This window comes from Prosopis cineraria, unplaced genomic scaffold (genome assembly GCF_029017545.1).
Source record: "Prosopis cineraria cultivar Desert tree isolate PC_DT_omini unplaced genomic scaffold, ASM2901754v1 PC2, whole genome shotgun sequence".
NCBI lineage: Eukaryota > Viridiplantae > Streptophyta > Magnoliopsida > Fabales > Fabaceae > Prosopis > Prosopis cineraria.
The window spans coordinates 17,502,277-17,525,571 of record NW_026555333.1 but is presented as its reverse complement, the minus strand read 5'-3'; the positions used below and the strand labels follow the sequence as shown (position 1 = coordinate 17,525,571).

General features: G+C 31.6%; 2 protein-coding genes across 8 annotated transcripts; one reads left to right on the top strand and one right to left on the bottom strand.

Annotated features, from left to right (window-relative positions):
• Nucleotides 1-1,727: 1,727 nt before the first annotated feature.
• On the top strand, nucleotides 1,728-9,732 carry LOC129302583 (uncharacterized). The gene is made up of 11 exons (XM_054941509.1): nucleotides 1,728-1,824; nucleotides 3,576-3,866; nucleotides 3,979-4,170; nucleotides 4,744-4,803; nucleotides 4,879-4,974; nucleotides 5,061-5,123; nucleotides 5,571-5,667; nucleotides 5,902-6,165; nucleotides 6,396-6,673; nucleotides 6,799-7,992; nucleotides 8,087-9,732. Exons 1-11 carry the CDS (start codon nucleotides 1,728-1,730, stop codon nucleotides 9,730-9,732), a joined length of 4,278 nt encoding a protein of 1,425 aa, XP_054797484.1.
• Nucleotides 6,322-22,202, bottom strand: LOC129301844 (putative pentatricopeptide repeat-containing protein At1g77010, mitochondrial). Of its 7 annotated transcripts, none has more exons than XM_054940456.1 (3): nucleotides 17,880-21,315; nucleotides 16,621-16,855; nucleotides 6,322-6,532 (listed from the first exon to the last, which is right to left on the bottom strand). In XM_054940456.1, the coding sequence occupies exon 1, from the start codon at nucleotides 20,828-20,830 to the stop codon at nucleotides 18,785-18,787; it is 2,046 nt and encodes a 681-aa protein (XP_054796431.1). In that variant the 5' UTR covers nucleotides 20,831-21,315; the 3' UTR covers nucleotides 6,322-6,532; nucleotides 16,621-16,855; nucleotides 17,880-18,784. The 7 variants fall into 7 exon arrangements, with proteins under 7 accessions (XP_054796431.1, XP_054796430.1, XP_054796429.1 ...); XM_054940455.1 differs by lacking the exon at nucleotides 6,322-6,532 and adding an exon at nucleotides 8,431-8,530; XM_054940454.1 differs by lacking the exon at nucleotides 6,322-6,532 and adding an exon at nucleotides 8,442-8,555.
• Between the last annotated feature and the right edge of the window lie 1,093 nt (nucleotides 22,203-23,295).

Sequence of the window (23,295 nt, the reverse complement as noted above, 5' to 3'; positions counted from 1 at the left end):
TAACAATATTGTATGCACAGTTCACACTACCACTGTGTACAGATCTAACATTTCTGAGTCAAAAGTATAGAGACATCACCTTTAGTGTACAGTAATGAGAGTAACAATTCTGAGTCATACCTTTGCTATAGTAGTTGTTGTTGTCCTTCAAGGTGTTCATTAGTGGTTATAAAATGGTGTCTTAGTTGCTTCATATAAACACACCGATCTCAACCTTTCAAGCTAGAGAACAGAATCAACAATGTCAAGATAATCTCTAATCAAGGATCTTCATGATGGAACAGATAGGTGGATCATTGTTGCTAGAGTCTTGAAGAAATGGAATGTGTATCAAAAATCTAACCCGACAGAGGTCTTTTGTGTCACAATGGTGTTAGTTGATGAAGAGGTTAGTTCAACTTATATGTATCTATTTCTCCCTTAATACTCTTAATGGTACTAACCGTCAATGATGTCATTTTTTTAGGGATCCAAGATCCAAGCAAGTATCCTGACCAAGAGCCTACTTGATCACTATCGCCAGACACCTGTGGAGGACCAAACATATTTCATAGCTAATTTTGTGTTGTCAACTAACACCAACCAATTTAGAGCAACGACTCATCCATTTAAGATAACATTCTCTCAACAAACTTTTATGAGGGAAGAAGTGGCTGGAATCCCAAAAATGTGTTTCACTTTCTTTCCTATTTCTGAGATAATTAAGCAAAAGGAGGATGAATCTATTGATCATCTTATTGGTGATCATATACTTTTCTTTATACTTTTATATTTATATTGTAGATTAATATTACGATTGTACAAGAAATAAATTTTTATTATGTCAACAGATGTTATTGGATTTTTAAGAAACATGGGTTCACTAGAAGAGTATAGGAAAGACAATGAAACCAAACATAAGCTGAGGATGGTTCTATGTGATACTGAGTACATTCCTTACCATATACTAAATTTTCTTTTCTGTATTTAACATGTTCTAATTTTTAATTTGACTCGACATAAAATAAAATTGCAGGGACAATGACATTGAGGTTGTTTTGTTCGATGAGTATTCCAATGATGCTTTTATGGGGCAACTGCATAATCTACAAACTCCAGTGGTCATTGTTATCCAGCTAGCTAGGATTGGTTTCTCTGAAGATGGTCCACATTATATGTTTTCTAATTTTTATTTAAAATTGTATCATTGATATTTTATACCACAAAGTCTAATTAACTTTTATTTGGATAGGTACACCGTATGTGTGCAGCTCCTTCAATGCCACCAAGGTGTTATATAATCCAGCTATCAAAGAAGTCAAAGATATGACAGAAAGGTAAGTCAAAATATACCAGATTTTAGAGTTTTGTGGCTCTATTCCATTTCCTAACTAATGATAATAATGAATGACAGTGCAAAGGATCGTTCATCACCAATTATGAGTGCTGCATATCTAAACATGACACCGGTTAGCACCCAACCATCTACATTAAGCATGATTCGAAATAATAGGAGAGTCAAGATTGCTCAGATTCAAGATCAGGAAGTTGTAAGTGTATTCTGAACTATGCTCTTCTGATTTTACTGGATTTTAAATTAATATTAAAATGTCATTTTCCTTTGATGATAGGACTCAAGTTTTTTGGTGCACTGTACCATCGTTAAGTTGGATACCCGTCATCGTTAATATTAAAATGTCATTTTCCCATCATACTAAGCTTTACCTACTAATGATATTGTCCCTGAAATGTCAACGTCTGAGATGGTGACCCCACCACATATAGTATATGGAGGATATGGAAAGGGTAAAAGAAAGAATACTGTCAAGAGGAGTGGTGGTGCAGGTACTACTGCTAAGGCAACTGACTCAGGAAGTTCATCCGTTACACTTGGCAAACCACTAAAAGCTATAAAGCAAGAGAAGTAGACTTCCATGACGAGCTTAGCTGAGAGGTGTCATTCCAGCTGGAATGGATATGGAGTCTATTATATTTCTGTTTTTTTTCCTGTAGCTTTGTTTGAGAAATGCCTTTGTAGACCTTTAGAATTTCCTGCCACTATGTGGTTTTGGATTTCGTTAGTTCTTGTATGGCCTTTATAAGCCATACATTTCATTGTGTTTATTTTACTTATGATTGTTGTTATGTGCTCTCCATAACCCTATAAACTTTTCTTGAAGTGATCAGGGTTGTGGCTGTCATGTTAGTTATGTTCTTTCTCTTTATTTCAATAATAAATCCTCTCAGTTTGTTTTACTATTTCTTTATCATAGTTCAAATTCAAATTCAATTTTTTCTTAATTTAAATTCTATAAGAGGATCGTATAAAAGAAATTTATATAATATTATAAATAAAAATAAAGAAGGTTGCCAGATAAATGTAAGCTAAGTAGACTATGTAATCAAAGTCTCTCTATTAATATATAAAACTACCAAGACAAATAGTGTTTGAATCTTATCTGTTAACAAACAACTTTTAAAAAATTTGAGGGCATACCCACAAAATAATTCAACTTACCTACTTGTGTATTTTGCTAATGAAAGCTTATCTATTTAGCAGATAACTTGATATGCGATGCATTGATAGCAACTTCAATGCATAAATGACTTGAATTCCCTTGCATTACTAATAATAAATTCTTTTCTGATAAAATGAAACAGCAATGTTAGAAATGACTTCCATGACTTATATACTTCAAGCCATGTAGTAAACTATTTCCAAGGTTAACAGACAGCATTAAACAATATATACTTAATGTAATCAAATTGCTGAATTTTTAATAGTGACATGGATAGGTTTAGCAGATAACTTGATATGCTATGCATTGCCAATGCTTAAGACAAAAACTTCAATGCATAAAATGACTTGAATTCCCTTGTACTACCAATAATAAATTCTTTTCTGATAAAATGAAACACAATAATGTCTACAGATTAAAATATAAAAATATGTTGTCAAGAATCTAATATCCACAATCATAGTTAAAAACAAATTGGTTAGAGTAGTATGCATTAACAAAATGATCCATACATTATTTGTTAATAATTTTAATGACTACACAAACTTTATCTTATTTGTAATAAAGGCAAATTATTAGTCTAGCTAGACAAACAGAACATATATTTAATAGCATACCAGAACAAGGTAAGGTGTTAAAGCATACTATTAAATTACCTTATCAGTTGTTAAGCAGTCATTTTCAACCTACTTGACCTACACTCTGTTTCATGAAATAGCCTGCAAAGGTTCTTCCTTTCCTGCTTTGACATTGACATATCTTACTTGCATGAATAAATGAAAGTTACATCTCAGTACTGTGAAATGAGTTTAATATTTTAGTATATAAGTTAGTTTCAAGCTTTGATATGCAACTACATAGCAATAGTTTAGCTTGACTGAAAAGAAAAATGATGGATGGATTGAGCAAACAAGTCACAGCCGAGCCAAATGAAAGCAACCATGCAGTCAGTTCAAAATCACAACATGTATATTCTGCTGTAGGTAATGAAATTATATAATTAGTTGATTAAGAAGTTTGTTCATAGGTATATCAATATTATGATTAAGTCATAAAAACTTCTTCATCTACTTATAGTGTCAAAGAACAGCATGAACTGGGTAGATTTTGAAGAACAAAATCACATGAGGAATCTACAAAGTATTACCCCACCTTCAAGCCAGAACTTTTTGTATAATTCACCAAATCAATCTATATTTATTCCCCCATCAACTAGTCAAGGTACTATAGTGAATACACTACCATCCACAGTATTATCAAATGAGGATACACATGTGGCTAAGCATCAACGCAGAAGAACTGCTTTGCAAGATATTACAAATGTTGCAACCAACCTATCTACCAAGTTCCATGGTAATGTAATCAAAGGTAAATCTTTGTAAATGTTAGATATTGAGAAAACCAATTACTAATCATTTGTACAATTTGTAGTTAATCATGATACAAGTTATTTATTATAACATGTACTGACCAATTGTAGAAGTGCAAGTGAATTGTGATGCCATTTCATTACCGAAAGATGTATTCAAGCACAAGAGTAGAAGGTTTTGTGCAGTTGAGACAATGAACAACCCTACAGTTGTTGTGACAGAACCAAAGAAGAGAGGTCAACCTTCTAAGAAGCATGATGGATTACATCTATCTAAGAAACATTTTGATTTAAGAAATGGAGGTTAGTCATGTCATTTTTTAATTACAGAAATTATATATCCATTATCTAATTAGGATGAAGTGAAAACGGTCATCAGTACCTTTGTAGAATCTATTTCAACATATTCAGGAAGCCTTAATTTAGTAAGTCATAAATAAAAGATGAATCTAATTAAAGGTGCAGTAAATAAATTATTGAGTCATGATATATATTTTATAGAAACCAATATAATTGAACGTACTATGCTGAATATTAATGTACATAATAAGTTTAATATAAAAAAAGGCTATTGAATAAGCACTACTACAAATGTTGTTTGTTATAGAGTTGTAATTAAATTAATATTTTTGATGAATTCGAAGAATTTTTAATTTAAATGCTAAAGTACTATGTTCTTTAATTTCAAATGTTGTTTAATTTCAAGTTGATGTAGTTTAGGTTTTATGGGTACTTTACAGAGGTATTAATGTTAAATATGCATTACTAAAAATGTTGTTTGTTATAGAGTAAAAGTTAAATTAATATTTTAGATGAATTTGGTCATACCATAATAGAGTACCTGTAGCTATGCTGAGACTCAATTACATGTTACAGGTGGTGAATTCTTAAGTGAGAGTTCTAATTTAAACAATGAACTAGAAGAAGTGACTGCAGGTATCATCACACTTTAAGAAGTAATTTTGTTACTATTCTTTCATTGCACTCTATTAATATTAGTTTTTGTTGCAGATCCACAAATATATTACAAAGACATTGACTTCTCTTTTAATTGTATGGAGGATGAAGAGTATGAACTTAGTAATGAGGGAGATCAAATTAATGGAGGTCAGAGTTTAATGAATTCCATCTTTTTCATTGATATAACAATTAGTTGATGCGTGATTTTAATAAATTTCATCTTTTTTTTACAGATGAGTATGATAAGTTTGGAATTAGTAGTAAAAATGATAATGAGGTTGGGAGTGGTATAATTGGTACTCACTCCTTCCTATTGATACTTTTAACTTAAAACATTTTACATTGTCGGTAAAGTGTTCATGACTAATTTCAAGATTTTCCTTTTTTTTTATTGGTGGAATATATAGATGAAGGTGATCCTTTAGAAACCTGTAGTTTTTGCGGAGCTCAACTATGGTTCAATGAAAGAGTTAAAAGAGATGCCTTACGAAGGAATTCAATATTTTCCATTTGTTGTCAAAAAGGCAAGGTAGTCTTACCATCTACACATTCACCGCCACCACTATTCCAGAGATTGTTCTTTGACAAGAAATCACAAGAGTCAAAGAATTTCCATACAAATATTAGACAATACAATAATATGTTTTCATTTACATCAATGGGAGGGAAAATAAACCATTCCATGAACTCTGGTGGTGGTCCCTATTCGTTTATATTGTCTGGATTAAATTATCATATGATAGGAAGTTTATTGCTGCCTGAAGGAGCTAAACCATTTTTCTCACAACTCTACATATATGACACTGAGAATGAAGTTTCTAATCGAATCAATGATGTGAGGTATGTGTTTAAAAATATATCTTTCAATAATTTCTACTTATCTTAATGTATATTAATAGACTTTTCATTGTTTAAATGCAGCAAGCATTAAAAAGATATCAATATTGATCCAACAATAGTTAAGCAAATTAAAGATGTCTTGGACGAGGTTAACCCATTTGTGAAACAATATCGAGTGGTCTCTTCATTGATAAAGAATCGTGTATTTAATCAATTGAAGTTGTGCTTGATTAGCACAAGGGAACATGATGGTCGTACTTATAATCTTCCATCAGCTTCTGAAGTTGCAGCATTAGTTGTTGGTGATATTGATATGTCATTCAGTAGGAGAGATATTATAGTAGAGGAATTATCAGGAATACCTCAACGCATCAATGAATTACATGTGTCTTACATTCCTCTTCAATATCCTATATTGTTTCTCTTGGCGAGGATGGTTATAGAGATGACATTGATCATCGTGAGGAAACTATTAGTTCAACCAAGAAAAAGAAAACGGTTAGCATGAGGGAATACTTTGCCTATAGACTAATGGCACGTGGAAATGAGTTATCCCCATTACTTCATGCACGTAGATTGTTACAACAATTCATCATTGATGGGTATACAATGATTGAATCACAAAGACTACTATGGGTAAAGACTTATCAAAAAGAGCTTAGGGTTGATTTATATCAAGGGTTGACTGATGCACTAATTAGCGGAGAATGAAACGCAAATTCTACTAGAAAACGAATCAGTTTGCCTTCATCTTTCACTGGTGGGGCAAGATATATGATTCAAAATTATCAAGATGCAATAGCTATTTGTCGATGGGCAGCATATCCAGATCTTTTCATCACTTTCACTTGCAACCCTGCATGGCCTGAGATAACTAGATTTTGTCAGCGAAATTCATTATCTCCTTCTGATCGGCCAGACATTCTATCTAGAATTTTCAAATTAAAATTACAATCATTGATGAAGACTATCAAGCAGAAGAAAATATTTGGAACAATCCGTGCAGGTTAGTATAGTAATTTTAATTAAAGTTTTAGAATACATGTTTTCTTAATTATAATTCTTTTTTTGTTATTTATTACCTCCTAACTAATCATAATAATACTAATTGTTTTTTCTTTGTTTGTATAGAAGTATATACTATTGAGTTCCAAAAGAGAGGTCTTCCACATGCATATATTCTTTTATTCCTTGATCCTCAAGATAAAATTAAAGATCCAGATCATGTGGACAAGTTCATCTCTGCTGAGATTCCTGATAAAGAATCCTCACTATTGTTACATGACTTGGTAAAAAGATTTATGATTCATGGTCCATGTAGTAAAAGTAACCCTAAATCTACATGCATGAAAGATCAAAAGTGTAGTAAATATTTTCCCAAGAAATTCAATGAGGAAATAACCATTGATGATGATGGATATCCTACTTATAAAAGAAGAGATGATGGAAAGGTTATTGAAATCAAGGGTATTCCTTTGGATAATAGATATGTTGTGCCATACAATCCTTTACTATTATCCATGTTCCAAGCTCATATCAATGTTGAGAAGTGCAATCAATCTACTGCAATTAAGTACTTATTTAAGTACATTAGCAAAGGTGATGATAGGGTAGTAGCTACAATTTATGACAACAATGATGAAATTCAACAGTATTATAATTGTAGATATGTTTCTACATGTGAGGGATCATGGCGTATATTTGGATTTGACATTCATCATAGATATCCTTCTGTTGAAAGATTAAGTTATCATCTTCCAAATCAACAATGTGTGATATATTGTAATACTGATGATGTAGCTGATTTGCTAGACAAACCAAGGGTTTGTGAGTCACAATTCCTTGCTTGGTTCAAAATAAATAGATCTAATGATGATTTTGCCAAAACATTAACATATTTTGAATTCCCACAATATTATGTTTATCAAAGGGATAAACGAACTTGGAAGCGAAGGAAGAGAGGATTTGTAGTTGGTAGGATTCCTCATGCATCTCCAACATCTGGAGAACTTTACTTCCTCAGAATCCTATTAACAAAGGTAAGAGGACCTTCTTCATTTGATGATATCAAAACTGTTGAGGATATTATATACCCAACATTTAAAGAGGCTTGCTTTGCACTTGGATTATTGGATGATGATCAAGAATATATTAATGCAATAAGAGAAGCTTCCATATGGGCATCAGGAATATCACTTCGAAAGTTATTTGTTAGTATGTTACTTTGTTGTTGCCTAAGTCATCCCGAATTTGTTTGGAAGAACACCTCAACTCTACTATCTGAAGATCTGTTGTTTGTCCCTCATCATGATCCAACCTTATCAGGTAATTTTAAATTAAGAGTTATTTTTTTCATCCTTGCTTTGAAATATAAGCAATATGAAGTAGTAGAAATCTTATTAAGGTTATTCTTGTATAGGGTTTCAAGTATTAATGTTTGATAAGGAACAAGTTGCACTTCAACAAATTGATGCTTTGCTTAAAAAGAATGGTAAAACGCTTCATGATTTTCCATCTCTTCCATTGCCTGAGGCTACATCAACAATTGACTTGACAAATCACCTCATACTACAAGAACTAAATTATGATCGACATACGTTGCAACTACAAGCGGATACTCTCATCAAGGCCCTTAATACAGAGCAAAGGAATATATTTGACCATGTCATCTCTTCATTGTCTTCAACATCAGGTGGATTCTTCTTTGTTTATGGATATGGAGGCACTGGGAAAACATTCTTATGGAATGCATTATCTTCATCACTTCATGCTAAAGGAGATATAGTATTGACTGTCGCATCTAGTGGTATTGCTGCAACATTATTACCTTCAGGAAGGATAGCACACTCAAGGTTTGCAATTCCTATCCAAATTACTGAATCTTCAGTCTATAACATAAAACATAATTCTCCATTATCACATTTAATACAATGCACTAAACTCATAATATGGGATGAAGCTCCAATGGTTCAACGTTATTGCATAGAAGCATTTGATCGAACACTTAAAGATATAATGCATTGTAATAATCCTTTTGGTGGAAAGTGTGTTATAATGGGTGATGATTTTCGCCAAATACTTCTTGTCATACCAAAGGGGACAAGAGCAACTATTGTAAATGCATGCATTAGCTCTTCACATTTATGGGATCATTGCACAATATTTCAATTAACAAAGAATATGCGACTATGTTCTTCATCTTCAAACAATGATGCCCAAAAGTTGGCATCATTTTCACAATGGTTGTTAGATGTTGGTGATAGAAATTTAGGGGAACCACATGATGGTACAACTAAGATAGAAATTCCTCCTGATTTGTTAATCTCCAATTACAAAGATCCCATGGAAGCAATTGTTTCATCCTCTTATCCGAACCTATTAGAAAATTTATCAAATTTAAAATATTTCAATGACAGAGCAATTCTTGCCCCTACTATTGAGAGTGTAAATGAAATTAATGATTACATGTGTTCATTGCTCCCTGGTGAATCAGTTGAGTATTTAAGTTGTGACTCCATTTGTAAGTCCACCCGTGACAGTGATTGCTTTGAAGATTTGTATACTATTGAATTCTTGAATACAATTAATAGCTCTGGATTGCCTCCTCATAGACTTAAATTGAAGGTTGGAACACCGGTTATGTTGCTGAGAAATATTGACCAAGCATTAAGTTTATGTAATGGGACTCGATTACGAATTACTCATATGGGGAAGAGTGTAATTGAAGGCATCACACTAAATGGATCAAATCTAAATCAAAAGGTTTTGATCCATAGAATGGATATGAATCCTTCGAAAAATAGATGGCCATTCCGCATGCAGCGAAGACAATTTCCAATAAGTCTTTCATTTGCAATGACTATTAATAAAAGTCAAGGCCAATCTTTGAGACATGTTAGATTATATCTATCGAAGCCTGTTTTTACACATGGGCAACTATATGTAGCATTGTCAAGAGTGAGAAGTATGGACGGGCTTAAAATTCTTGTGCAAGATAATGACAACATTAGGAAGAGCACAACTACCAATGTTGTATACAAGGAGATATTTAGGAATTTGATATAATTTTTTGCTAACATAATGGAATTGTTATTTTAAAATATATTTAGTTGATTCAATGGTCTATTGATTTAATTACTAATACATATATTTAGAATTTATAGTTTTTAAGCTTCCCGTGCATCGCACGGGGAGTGAACGCTAGTTTAAAAAGCACGTGGACGTGCTTGATGGTTCATGCAAGGGGCCCACATCTACTTCGTCATTTTTTAAAACAACCAAAACAAAGGTTGCTGGTACTTTATATCCATGCATAGCCACTTTTAATTATCTCGATACTTTTTCTCATCAACTTAAAATTCATTTTAGGGTTAAATGATGAAAGTATTCATGATCTTTTTTGAAGATTACCCAGAATCTTTAAATAAATGATAATGTAAGAATGCCCATAATATTGATGAAAAAGTGATAAAAGTGTTTAAATTATTAAATTTAACTAACGTCCGTTAATGTTGACTATTAAAAAAAAGAAATAAATATAATGTGCAAAAATATTTATAAAAGTTTTCTCTTGAAACTTTTAATATCCTAAAATTAATAATAATACATTGATACTCATTAATTTTATAAAATAGGCTAACCTTTCCTAATCTATTAAGTTTTATTCTTAAAACTTCATAGTCAACATTAAGTTATTTTAATACAATAAAATTAAATTAGATAAAAATTGAAAATCTTAATTTTTTATAGATAAATATTGAAATTGATTGCAAAAGAAAAAATAAAATAAAATAATATTTAATAATTCAGGCATTCAGCCAACCCGAACATCCCGAAAGCCCTAGTTATTAGAGTTGAGTTTAGCTATATATATGACATCTTTTATAAAATTAATAAATACATATGCATCATTATTATTGACTTTAAAATACCAAAAGCTCTTAAAGAAAAAATTTATGAGTATTTTTACACCTTATATTTGTTTCTTTTTTTTTAATTGTTAACATTAATGGATATTAGTCAAATTTGACAAAATGGGTACTGTTGTACTTATTATAATAGATTCATGGATTTTTGAAAAAAAAGTTTATGAATATTTTTGTCTTTTCCTCTTCTTTATAAATCTCTTTTTTTAAAACCAAAAAGCTTTCATTTATTCTTATATTATAAAATATCCAAAATTAGGACTCAAGTATTATAAGGAGAAACAATTGCGTTGGTAAAAGTTTGGGGAAAACGACACTAGGGCAACTTATGATGAAGAGGTCACACGATTTTGGAAATTGATAAATCTTTATGTCAATGGCTATCATTTATGAAGTTATAGTGAGGATGAAGTTGCTCTTCCACTTTTCTCCTCCTTTCTTCCTTCAGCCACCACTTTTGTTACTAGACAACTATGGTCGCTTCTCGTAAGATATTTATCCACTCTTATGATTTTTTGTAATTGAAGAAACCTATCAAAAAAAGAGGGATTAAGTTGTATTTTTATTCTCAAGCTTTTTCTTGAAAAACAATTTTATCCATGTATTCATAAGTAGGGCAATTTTACCCATGAGCTATTTTTTCAAGAAGCACTAGGCAACTTGTAAAAGAATTTTTTTGCTTCTCAAAAAAATAATTTAGAGATAAAATTGTTTTATTTATGAGTACATGGATAAAATTGCTCATAAAAAAAACACATATTAACAAAAAAAAATACATACGTATTTTATACTTTACACACATATGCATATAAACAACCTCTATATAATCTCTCTTATGATTTTTTGTAATTGAAGAAAACTATTAAAAAAAACACATATATGTTTTATGCTTTACACACATATGCATATAAACAACCTTTATATGGTCTTTAGAATCAAAATATTTTAAAATAATAAGTCTATATAATGGTTGCTTAAAGTAACCACTATATTCTTAGGGATTTTTTTTTAAATAAGACTAAAGAATGGTTTTTCTTAGTAATAACCATATGGACCTTAAAATTATATAACAGTTATTTAAAATAATCGCTATATAATCTCTTAAAACCAATTCTGTCTCATTTATATGACAATTTTTGAAATAACTATTATATAAAAGAAGCTATATATAAGCTATTTTTTAAGTAGTGTATGCAATTCTATGTGATTTTTGTTATCAAAGAAATATGTGAAAAGAAGACCTAGTAAAAGTTGTAAAAATAGGAGGATGAGTTGTAAATTTTGAAGGAGGAAGAGTTGTAAATATCATACAACAACTATAATTGAAAATGGTGGAGAGAGGAAGGTAAAAGAGGAAACATGTGGAGGCAATTTTATTTAACATTAATTTCACAACTGATATCAATTAGGACCAAATGACATTTTGGTTAAACCTTATGATCTGTGTCATGTTTGATGATGATATTAATCAAATGTGAATAGAACTAACTAGTTCGGCTCATAAGTCAATATCCCTAATGTTGGTTTGTCAAAGAAAGTAATAGTGGGCGTTTAAAAGAATTGAATATTAAAGATTTGGAAACGTATGAGTAATATATTATAAATCAATATATATAGAAGTCAATATCTCTAAAATTGTTGTTTGACATTTAGTTACTATTTCTATAATAAATTATAAATCATTATGTGAAACTTTTTTTTTAAATTCACTCGTATATTTTCAAATAAGATTTATTTGGTCAAAATGTAGTTCAAATGAAAATTATATGATGACTAGTAAAATTTAAGTAGTAAAATATGGATTTCGGATGTAATTATATTTTGACCTTTGATCACTGTATATTTTTAGAGTCGGTAATTCAAAAGGGCCGAGCTTATTCGAGTTAGGCTTAATTCACGTCGAGTTTTTTCAGGTCAGACTTAAAGTATCTTACATTCATGAAAAATTATATAACCAAATTTGGCCCTAATTTTTTTCAGACAAGTTTAGGCTAGCCTGTCAGGCTTAGCCAAAATTACCAACTTTACATACATATAAGGTTGAAAATTTCAGCAATTGGACTTATTTTGGTCTGGCTCAATTCGGACTGAGCTTATTCGAATCGGGTTTAAAAAATCCTCCTCTTTTAAAAAAATTCATATAATTAAGCTCGGTCCTAACTTTTTTAAGGCAAGTTTGGATTTAGTCCGAATTATCGGCTTGAAATACTTTAATTATAACTTGCAAAATACATTGGTACAGTTGAATGAATTTCAATTTTATTAAGCTAGCAAATTTTTAGTGGCCTTAGGAAGATCTTCATTCGAATAAAAATTGCGTTCTACTTTAATGAATTTGAGACATCCAAAGTTACTCTATAGTCATTTTTTTTAATACAAGGTTACCAATTAAAAGATCAATGAAAAGGAAATAACTAGGATAAATAAACTAATTGGTACCTTTGTTCAACACTAAAAGTATGATCTAGAGCAACAATTTAATCAGGATGGATTTAGCATTTAGAGGGCAAGCACCAATGTTACAATTTTTTTTTTTAAGTTCTTTGCTTTTATTTGGAAAATGCTAAAACGAATTTTGGACCCACTATTATGTAATTTTGCATTTTGGCCCCCCACATAGAATTATTTCTGGATTTGTCCTTGGGTCCAATCCTTTATAATTAGAATCCTTAACATCTTAAATGATGTAAACAGGCAAATGATTTGGAGATACTTGCCTCTGAATAAAGCTAACATTGCTTTTTTCACAACCTTGATTCTAAACAATCTTAGACCTTTCAAAATAGTGAAATAGCCTCAAGTTCAACACTAATATTTGAAGGGAAACAAATGTTTTTTACATTACAAATTCCCTTTAATTAGTTGCCATTGCAATATGGAATAAAGCCTCACAGGTTTTGTCCCCTCTTTGTTTAACAGACCAATCCAACATCTAATCTAACCTAACTAGCTTGAACGCTGATCAATTTTTATTTCAATGGATTGACCTTTTATTATTACTCCTTTTGTTTTAAATTATAGAATACTTTTAAAAGAGTTTTTTCATCCTAAAATATAAAATACTTTAGATAGATTAAATTTTTATTAAATGCACCAATTTTAATATTACCCTTTCTCTTTTTATTATTAATTTATGTCCCTTCTCTTTTCAATATATTAAATGATAAATACTTTTAAAAATTTATATTTTTGTTTTAGAAAGATAAGTTTGTTAAATGTATTTAATAAAATTTATTGATATGTAAGATTTTATCTAAAAGTACTTATCTTATAATTTAAGACAAAGGAAGAATTATTTTTTTAGAGTCCTAGGTTTGTTGAAAGAACAAATTATTCGAATAAAAATACTTCAAATTCGACTATTGTGCCTCTTGCAAAGGAAAAATTGATTTAAAAAATATATATGATAGGCTAATTAATAAATATTTTAAGTCATATTTTTTTAACATATTTTAAGTTATATGTTGTTAGTAATTATTAATGATTATAATTTTTAGGGTTGAGCAAGTGACTCGATGGTATGCTCTGCCTTATGCAAACCATTCAAATTTATTAGGCCGAGCTTTGGGTTGTGATCAAATCCCGCGCTGCCTTGCCTGACCTAAATATAGGTATCTTTGTTTTGAAAAAAAAAAAAACAGAGATTAAAATTAGTTGTTTTATAATTTTTTTTCACTTCATTTCATGTAATATCTTGCTTTTATGATCAGTAATGATATTTTTTATGATTCTAGATTTTTAATCATTTTCAAATTTAAAGTAATTTTTTTATATTAGTAATATAAAAAAATAAGGGATAATTTTTAAGTATATATAATTTTAAAAATGGATTTTTTCAACCTAATATTACTTTTATGTGAAATTTATCTTACCTGAATTGCACATCAAGTCCACAATAGGTTAGAGTGATGCCAAACCTGACCCTGCTCGTTGTATTTCTTATATTTTTCATCACTCCACTTTTTATTTTTGGATTCATCTCGTTTTGGAGGCTTCCTGTCTAAAAACTTAATTAATTTAGTTCGATGTCCATTAATTATTTCCATCACATTAAAGTTGAAAAATACCACACATTTTTAACAATAATTTGCATATCAATAAAATTCTTATTTTCATAAAAATATGTATTATTTTTCTTTTTTATGCTTTGTTTCAATTTATGATGAGTAAAAAAAGTTATGAATTGACGCAAACAATAATTTATGTTAATAAATATAAGGAGTAAAATAAAAAATTATTTTTATAAATATTAAGTTACTTATATTTGGATTAAAATTAGATGAAAAAATTTGCTTATATTTTGGACCAAAGGGAACATATATGAAGACAAAATCATTTTAATATTTTCACTGATAAAATATTTTTTAATTAGCTAATCACTATTTTTAAAGTTAGTATTTATAAAATCAGTTTTTATTTCTCAGTTGTATTTTTTATTAAAGACAATCATATCATGTTACGAGGGACTAGTACTTAACCATCGTTTGGTTATAAAATAATATTTAAGTGTTGAATATTTTTATTCTTTTAGTGAACAACAAGAGGACAAAATGTCCAAAAAAAAAATATCAAAAACTACAGCCAAATCCATCTCGAATAAGAGACACCCAAGCAATTCCTATGCAAAATCTCGAAGTGAATTATAAATTTTACATTTCAATTAGATTAACTATAGCTTTAAGTAAGCATAATTAACTCATATGGAGCTTTCATGTTATATCAAATATTAAATAAAAAATTTGATTTGTGAATTATAAATTTTTATTTAAATTGTGAAAATTATGGTTGTAAGTGAAAACCAAGTTAACTATCAAAAGTTTTTTTTAAAAAAAAAAACTGTCAAGAGCTTTATTAACTAAATCTAACTTAAAACAACTCATAAGCTAAATATGTAAATTCCAAATTGGTTATATTACTTTTCTTACATCCTAGTTAAACCAATAATAACTATAAACATGAATAATTAACTCCATAGAAACTTTATATTATATCAAGCATTAAATAGAAATTTGACCTGTAAATTTCAAATTTTTACTTATAAATTATGAAGTTGCAATTGTAAATGAAAGCTAAATTAACCATCAATAACTTTATTAATTAAGTCTAACATTTAACAATCCATAGGCTAAATATGTAAATCTCAAATGAGTTCTATTACTTTCCTTACATCCCAATTAGATCAATTATAACTTTAAGTGGACATAATTAAATCATGAAAACTCCATGTTATATATCAAGCATTAGACAAGAAATTCAACTTATGAATTATGAATTTTTACTTATAAATTTTAAAGTTACAATTGCAAGTGAAAGCCACATTAATAGGGATGGTATTATCTTTGTGCCTCAATCATAAATTACATTCAAATTCTAAAAGATTTGGCTATACTTATTAAATTTTACAAGACTTATCTATAAATAAATCTGTTGCACGATATCTATTTGTAATTTTCCCAACAAAAAACCCCTAAATTTCATTAAAATTTTAAAGTGTACTCCCTCTAATTTTATTTATAAGGTGAGAAGAGAGGATTTTTTTTATTATAAATCACGTCATCACTTTTTTATTACAAATTTTTTAGCTTTTCGTTAAATATTGGTGAACAAAGGTACAATACGAATAGAAAAATGATTTGCAATATCTTTCTTTGAAGAGGCGCCAAACGCCAATTTACTTACTTCAAAATGACTGGCACAATAAAGTAAAAAAAAAAAAAAATACGTCATTAAATACATACATACATATTTACAATTATAAATTTGAGGGTTTTATTTTCACCATTAAAATGCAGTTAATAAGACAGTCTCTACCTTAAGTTTTATTGTTTCTCCTCGGTAGTGATCGTTTATGGTCCACAGGAGAACAAAACAGAAAGGACATTTTATACCTAAGAAGTATGTTTAATTTCCAGGAACAAACACTACACCTAAAGGGGATCTCAAAATTTAGAAAACATATATTTAAGACAAGAAAGTTATATATATATATATATATATATAAAGTGTAAAAAGATTTGGAAAGACTGACCTAAATTTTGTGTAGTGGCATGTTGCTAACTTCAGCTAGATTGAATAAAAATTATTGATTCCCTTTGCTGTCCAGTTCTTTTTCATGCCGGGGGCAGTGCTTTGTAATCTTCCCGGATTCCTTGCAGGTTGGGTTGGTGACTATCCAGCACCGTTCGAAGAGCACTTCTTCTGCCATGGCCACCACCGCAACCAATAGAGTAAGATAAAAATCTGAAGAAATGTGCTGTCATGACCTGTTGGCAAAATAAGTGTTTTGGTTTTTGCTCATAACCAAATCAGAGGTATAAAAAGGGACAACAGCTGAGGGGTATCTCCTACGAGAGATGATAGAATAGAGATGTTTTCAACACCATTACAATCTGATAGTGAAACAACGTTGGACAGATCGAACTGACTAGTGTTCTGTGATATCTGTTTTAACAAAGGACTGAGATTTCCAGGCGTCCACAGAGAAATCAATGTAACCATACAGAAAAATCTCAGATCACTTTAAAGATGTCATTTTCAAATTTGCTAGTTAAAAATGAAACCACAGGAGAAGAATACAAAAGAGAACTGAAGGATAAGTTCAGTTGTTCTAAGAAGGCGATTGATAACTTCTCTGTCAAATGTGAGAAGAGATTTTCACTAACTGTAAGAAAATAATACCATAAAACATATCAAATACTATCCAAGCTGAATTTTAGTACGTGATCTCTTGTAAAATAACCTGTCTAACTGTAAAGTCTGCTATGAATTTGCTTTGATGCTAACCCAAGCGTGAATTTAAAATTGACATAATGAACCAAGAAAAGCAATTCAGACGCTTCTTAAACCAGTCACTTGAAAAAGTGTTGCTTGTGACCCCAACACATAAAGCAAAGAACCACATAGTTTACATACATGGGGCCTACATTTTTTTTTTTTGGGACGGGGGGGTGTTCTTGATAATTACTTTCCCAGATTCATTCAATATGGATACCTCAAATTTTTAATGCACCGGCAACTGTTCTACTGAAATATTTAGCTCAAACTGTGGCAAATCGTAGTTATAACTTGCAAAATGTGATTAACAAGTAGTAATTGAACTTTCATCCAAGCATGCAACCACAATTCACACGTATCATGTAAGGGCCTGATTCATATACTACAATCAGTCATATCATAACTTCTAAAGTGTGCGCGTGTTTTTGGGGAGGGGAGGTTGTAGGCACACATTAAATCTAACACCTAATGTCTTGAGGCGCGTTATGCAAGCAAGCGCAAGAAATTTCTCACCTGCGATGAAAATGCCACTCCGACTTAAGACTTCATCAGCAATGAGCTTGATGTCATTCCCAATGTAATCTTTAGTGACATCACAAGCAATGATGGCACAATATGCAGCCCTAATTTCCCCAAAATGAAACCCATTCCTTAATGGCAATCCTTGAATCACGCAAAATATATCCATGCCTCACTTTCCAGGAAGAGGATTATGGTGGCAAAATATTGCAAGTGTCATTATTTTGGTCTTCCACAATGTCCAATATTTTTTTTGTTTTTTTTTTTTTGTTTTGAACAAAGTCAAGGCTTCATTCAAAAAACCAGAAACCGACTACATCTCAACAAGTGAAATTCGCAAGAACTACTCAACAAGCCTTCACCAATAATTTAAATGTTTATATTTTTTCATACTGTGCCTCTTGATTGTAAAAATCTTTTGTACGTTGACATGATTCAACATGTCAACTAGCACAGTTTATCCATGGCCGTCTATTAAAAAAAAAAAAAAATTGCAAGAACTGAGAAATGACTGTATGCTTCTCTATTACTTAAAATATGCTTCAGATTTGAGCTCTGCAGTCTGTACATGCGTCAAGCCAAAGGGGTTGGAGAATTAAGTGCAACATCCTTTATTTATTGGCTTAAGATATGCATCCCCAAAGCATCCGTGCCTCTTTCTTCAAATTTTTCAGGTCTAACTCAGGAGGCATGACATGTCTTTGAAAGAAAATCCATCAGAATAGAATCAAGCTGTTCACTGTCTTCAGATCACATTTGATCAGTGCTAAGAATAGCCCAAAAAACAAGGAATCCTAGGGAGGCACAGTGGCTTATTCTTGCACAGGGTTTATTTTCCTTGAATTCATTCCTTTTCATGTAAAGAGGTGAAAACTGGGGACCACAGTGGAATTTCTTATTCAACAATTTGCCCAACTGTAACCTGGATTCTTTTGAACACGCTTATCTCTCATCAAATTTCTTACTTGCGCTGATCCTTCCCAATCCTCAGAAGTTGCAAGTATGTTAGATAATTGTATGAAAGCACTGGAATTTCCAGGATCAAGCTCAATAATTTGCTCAGCAGCCTTCTTGCCAAAAGTCATGTTTCCATGGGCTACGCAGCCTCTCAATATCGATGACCACATGCTTGCATCAGCCTCAAAAGGCATCTCTTCCATAAGATCCATTGCTTCCTTAAAGCAACCAGCGCGGGCTAAGAGATCAACCATGCAAGAGCAATGCTCAATGCCTGGATCAATGTTATAGTCATATTTCATACTACTGAACCAATTTCTTCCTTCTTCAACTAGACCACTGTGATCACAGGCTGAGAGAACCGCAGTAAAAGTTATACCAGAAGGTCTAACACCAGCAAGCCTCATTTCACTGAAGAGGGCAAGTGCTTCAAATCCGTATCCATTTGTAGCATATCCCATCAACATTGTATTCCAAGAAACTTCATCAGTTTTGATCATTCCATCAAAAATTTTACGACCTATCTCAACAAACCCACATTTACAGTAAAAATCAACAAGGGAAGTAGAAATGATCTGGTCAGATTCAAGCCCAATAGTAACAGCTTTACCAAATACTTGTTCACCAAGTCCAAGGGATGAAGTACTTGCACAAGAACTGATAACACTGGCAACGCTAAACTTGTCCAATTTTAAGTCCAGCTTAACCATTTGACAAAAGATATCTAACGCTTCTCCTGGACAAGCATTCTGAGAGAGGCCCACTAACATTGCGTTCCAAGTTATCATAGTTTTATTTGGCATTGTCCTAAAAATCCATTTAGCATCATCAATTCTTCCGCAAGTGGAATATATAGTGATCATAGTGTTAAGCAAAACCGTATCATAAGCTTTAAGCTCATTGAACAATTTGCAAGCTTCAAAAAGTCTTTGACATTTTGCATATGCATCAAGCAAAGCACTAGCAACAATAATGTCATCAGATACCCCAGCTTTAGTAGCATGGGCATGCATCTGTATGACAAGCTCAATAACAAGTAAGCTACTACCAGCACTCAAAATGTTCGCAATTGTAGAGGGGTCTTCCTCAACCCCATTTCTACGCAGTCTGTTGAAGAGAGTCAATGCTTCCAATTCCTCGCCATTGGATATATATCCTGAAATAATTGAATTCCACAAAACATGACATGGATTAATCTTTCTTTCAAAAATTCTTCTCGCATCATTCATTCTACCAGAATGTGCATACCCTGATATCAAAGCTGATAGAGAGAAGTCATCAGGTTCCCCCACAATGGTCATAATATGATCTGCAGAAACAAAATCACCACATTTCCCATATAAATTAATCAGCGAACTACATAAGACTGAATCAAGTTCCACACTGTCAATGAAAATGCGAGCATGGATTTGTTTGCCACAGTTCAAAGCCAACAAATCTGTGCAAGCCCTAACTACAGTTGCCAAAATGAATGTATCCCGATGCCTTGCTTCTAGTGGGTCTGAATTCAAATTCTTGAAGAGCATCAAAGCTTTTCCAGTTTGCCCGATTCGGACATAACCATGAATCATTGAATTCCACACTAGCTCGTTTTTCCTGGGCATAGCATTGAACAATGGATGTGCTATTTCTAGTTCACCAGCCTTCGCAAATCCAGAAACTATCACATTCCAAGAGTAATCATTCTTTATGGGCATGATATCAAATAACTCCAGGGACTTGGACTTGTGACCTAACTTCATATAACCTTCAACCATAGTACTCCAAGAGAAACAGTTTCTCTGAGGCATCTCCTCAAACAAATGCCGTGCATCTATCATGCTACCACACCTGGAGTACAACTGAAGAAGGCTGTTTCCAATTGCAAGTGCAGAATTCAGAATACCCTTTTTGAGAAAAGCAAGGTGGAGTTGCTTCACTTGGGAAATTGAGTAATGTGTGTTGCTGGAGAGAATCGCGCAGGTAAGAGCATGCAGATCAGGATTCATTTTATGATTGTTCAGTCCGAAAAGCAGATAAAATTGACAATAGTCAATGGATTCTACTTTATAGTAGATAGAGTAATTAGTGCAAGCAAAAGTAACATGAAGAAAAACAACATGGAGCAAGGTAGAGAGTTCGCAACTTTGCTTCACATTCACGGTTCAGGCGTTCAGCCTTCTGATCACCGCCTGATTTCTTGGTTCCACACGTACTCCTTTGCCCATGGCTCTCTATCCGTAAAGTAGAAGCAGCAGCCATGGAAGCAGGATCAAGCCATTTATTTTAAACTGAAACCCAGCACATGCCTGAAGGAGGATCGTCTTCATTTTAGCTTATCGATGCAAATACGGCTTTCAATGACAGTCATCTGTGCTGAACTACCATATTTTATTTAAAATAAAAAATAATTTTATTCATAATAATATAATTATCAACATAAAAAAAATTCCGACAAAAAAATCATTAAAAAATTCCTTTCAATAATATTATGTTGATAAAAATAAATCGTAATAAAATTTTATCACTTTACCAATTATTTATTATTTTTAAGAAAAACACAATTTTTATTTTTTATAATTTTATTAAATTTTATTTTTAATATTATAATTTTTTTAATATTTTAAATTTTTATAAATTTAAAAAATTGAATGGCTTTTATTTTTTAAATCTCTATAATTTTTATGTTTTTAGAAGGTGTAATTCTTATAAAATTAAAAATACTAAATAAAATTATAAAAATTAAAAATAAAATTTAATAAAATTATAAAAATTAAAGATTATATTTTTTTTTATTATTACATACTATCAAATTATAAAAACTAATTTAAAGTTTTAAATAAAATTATAAAACTGAAATTATAAAACGTTTTTTTTTTACCATAATCATAAAATAATCTAATATAAAAAATAGATGCCTTGTTCCCTAAGACAATTTCACATTCATATTTTACCCTCATTCACTATATCAGATTCGGAGAATTTCAGACCCCAAAAAAATTTCAAAAGCTTTTCATATTCATACCTGAGCAAGCTAAACAGAAAGATTCTGCAGACAATTAACCTTGACAATTACCCATCCAAACAGAGGGTAAATCAACAAAATCAAAGAGCCAGTCAAGCAAAAGCTTGAAGAGACGACGGCAGAGAGAGGAGGTCGACGGAAGGCGAGAAACACAAGAACGCGAAGCAGACGCGACGCGCAAGGAACTTGAACCAGACTCTGGACGACGAAGGCCGAAGCAGGAAACGGAAGGAGGGGCAGAGGCGACAGTCGCCGGCGGCCAGGCGGAGAAGAGACCGTGAGGGGAAGCGAGTGAGAGGCGACATGGGCACTGAAGCAAGAGATTTGGGCCCCATTAGTTAGTACGGGGAATTCGGGCTGAGCCCATCAACTACCCATTTTTTCCCTACATTTTACACAATATCGGGCTTAGAAAATTATAAAATAAACAAAGAAAAGGAATTTTCAAGATCAGTACTATTTAAAAGCACTATGGGAACCAACGGGCGCTCGGTAGAGTTGGCAAGGGCTACTACTGGCATTCTTCAGAGCGAGAGTTCGAACCCTGAGGAGTGACAGACGCGATAATTAACGCGACTTCCAAAAGGTCATCCCATCGATACCTACTTATCACCGTAAGTTCTCCTCGTGGGGGGTCCGGATTAGTCTGGGGCGGGCAATGAACCCAAAATACTCTAGATACCAGATGGTTTATACCCAAAAAAAAAAAAAGCACTACGGGGCAGACCAGAAATAGCCCAAGTATTTTTACCATCTTTTTCATATCATTTACAAGAGTGGGCCCGGTTGGGCACGAAGCTCATGAGTATACAAATGTCAGAGATTCATACCCAAAAAAAAAAAAAAGTCAGACATGAATTCATGGTTGGGCACGAAAGCCGGCATAATTTTTTTAGAACCTTTTAATTTAAATTTTAATTAAAGTAATACATATATAAACTTCGAATTATCATTTTTGCGTTGTGCAAGAAGATTTTGCATTTTGGTTGGCATTTCAAGGGTTTGATACATTTTCTATGTGAGTTTGGATCAAAACCCAGAAATGGATTTTGCTTTTAAAAATGAGGGAATAACGCCCAAAAAAAAATATTCTTTCAAATACTTTAATAATATAATAATATCACAAAATGGGGGAAATTATTCTTAAATGAACTCCTGGCCGAGGCCGACGATGAGATTTAAGCATGGTGGGAGTGAAACTAGAAGAAGACACAACAATGAAATAATCAAAAAGCAATCTGGTTGGTGGAGAGATTTAACGGCTCAAATTATATGTTTTATGGACGGTCAAGATTTTGTTTAATAATCAAGACTGTGTTTTGCCCTGGAAATATTAAAGGAGAATGATAGAGATATCCAAAAAGATTAATTAACTGAATGTAAGTTTTAAGTACCAAATTTTAAAAATTTATAAGTTTATCTCTCAATTTTACAACTTTATTACGATGA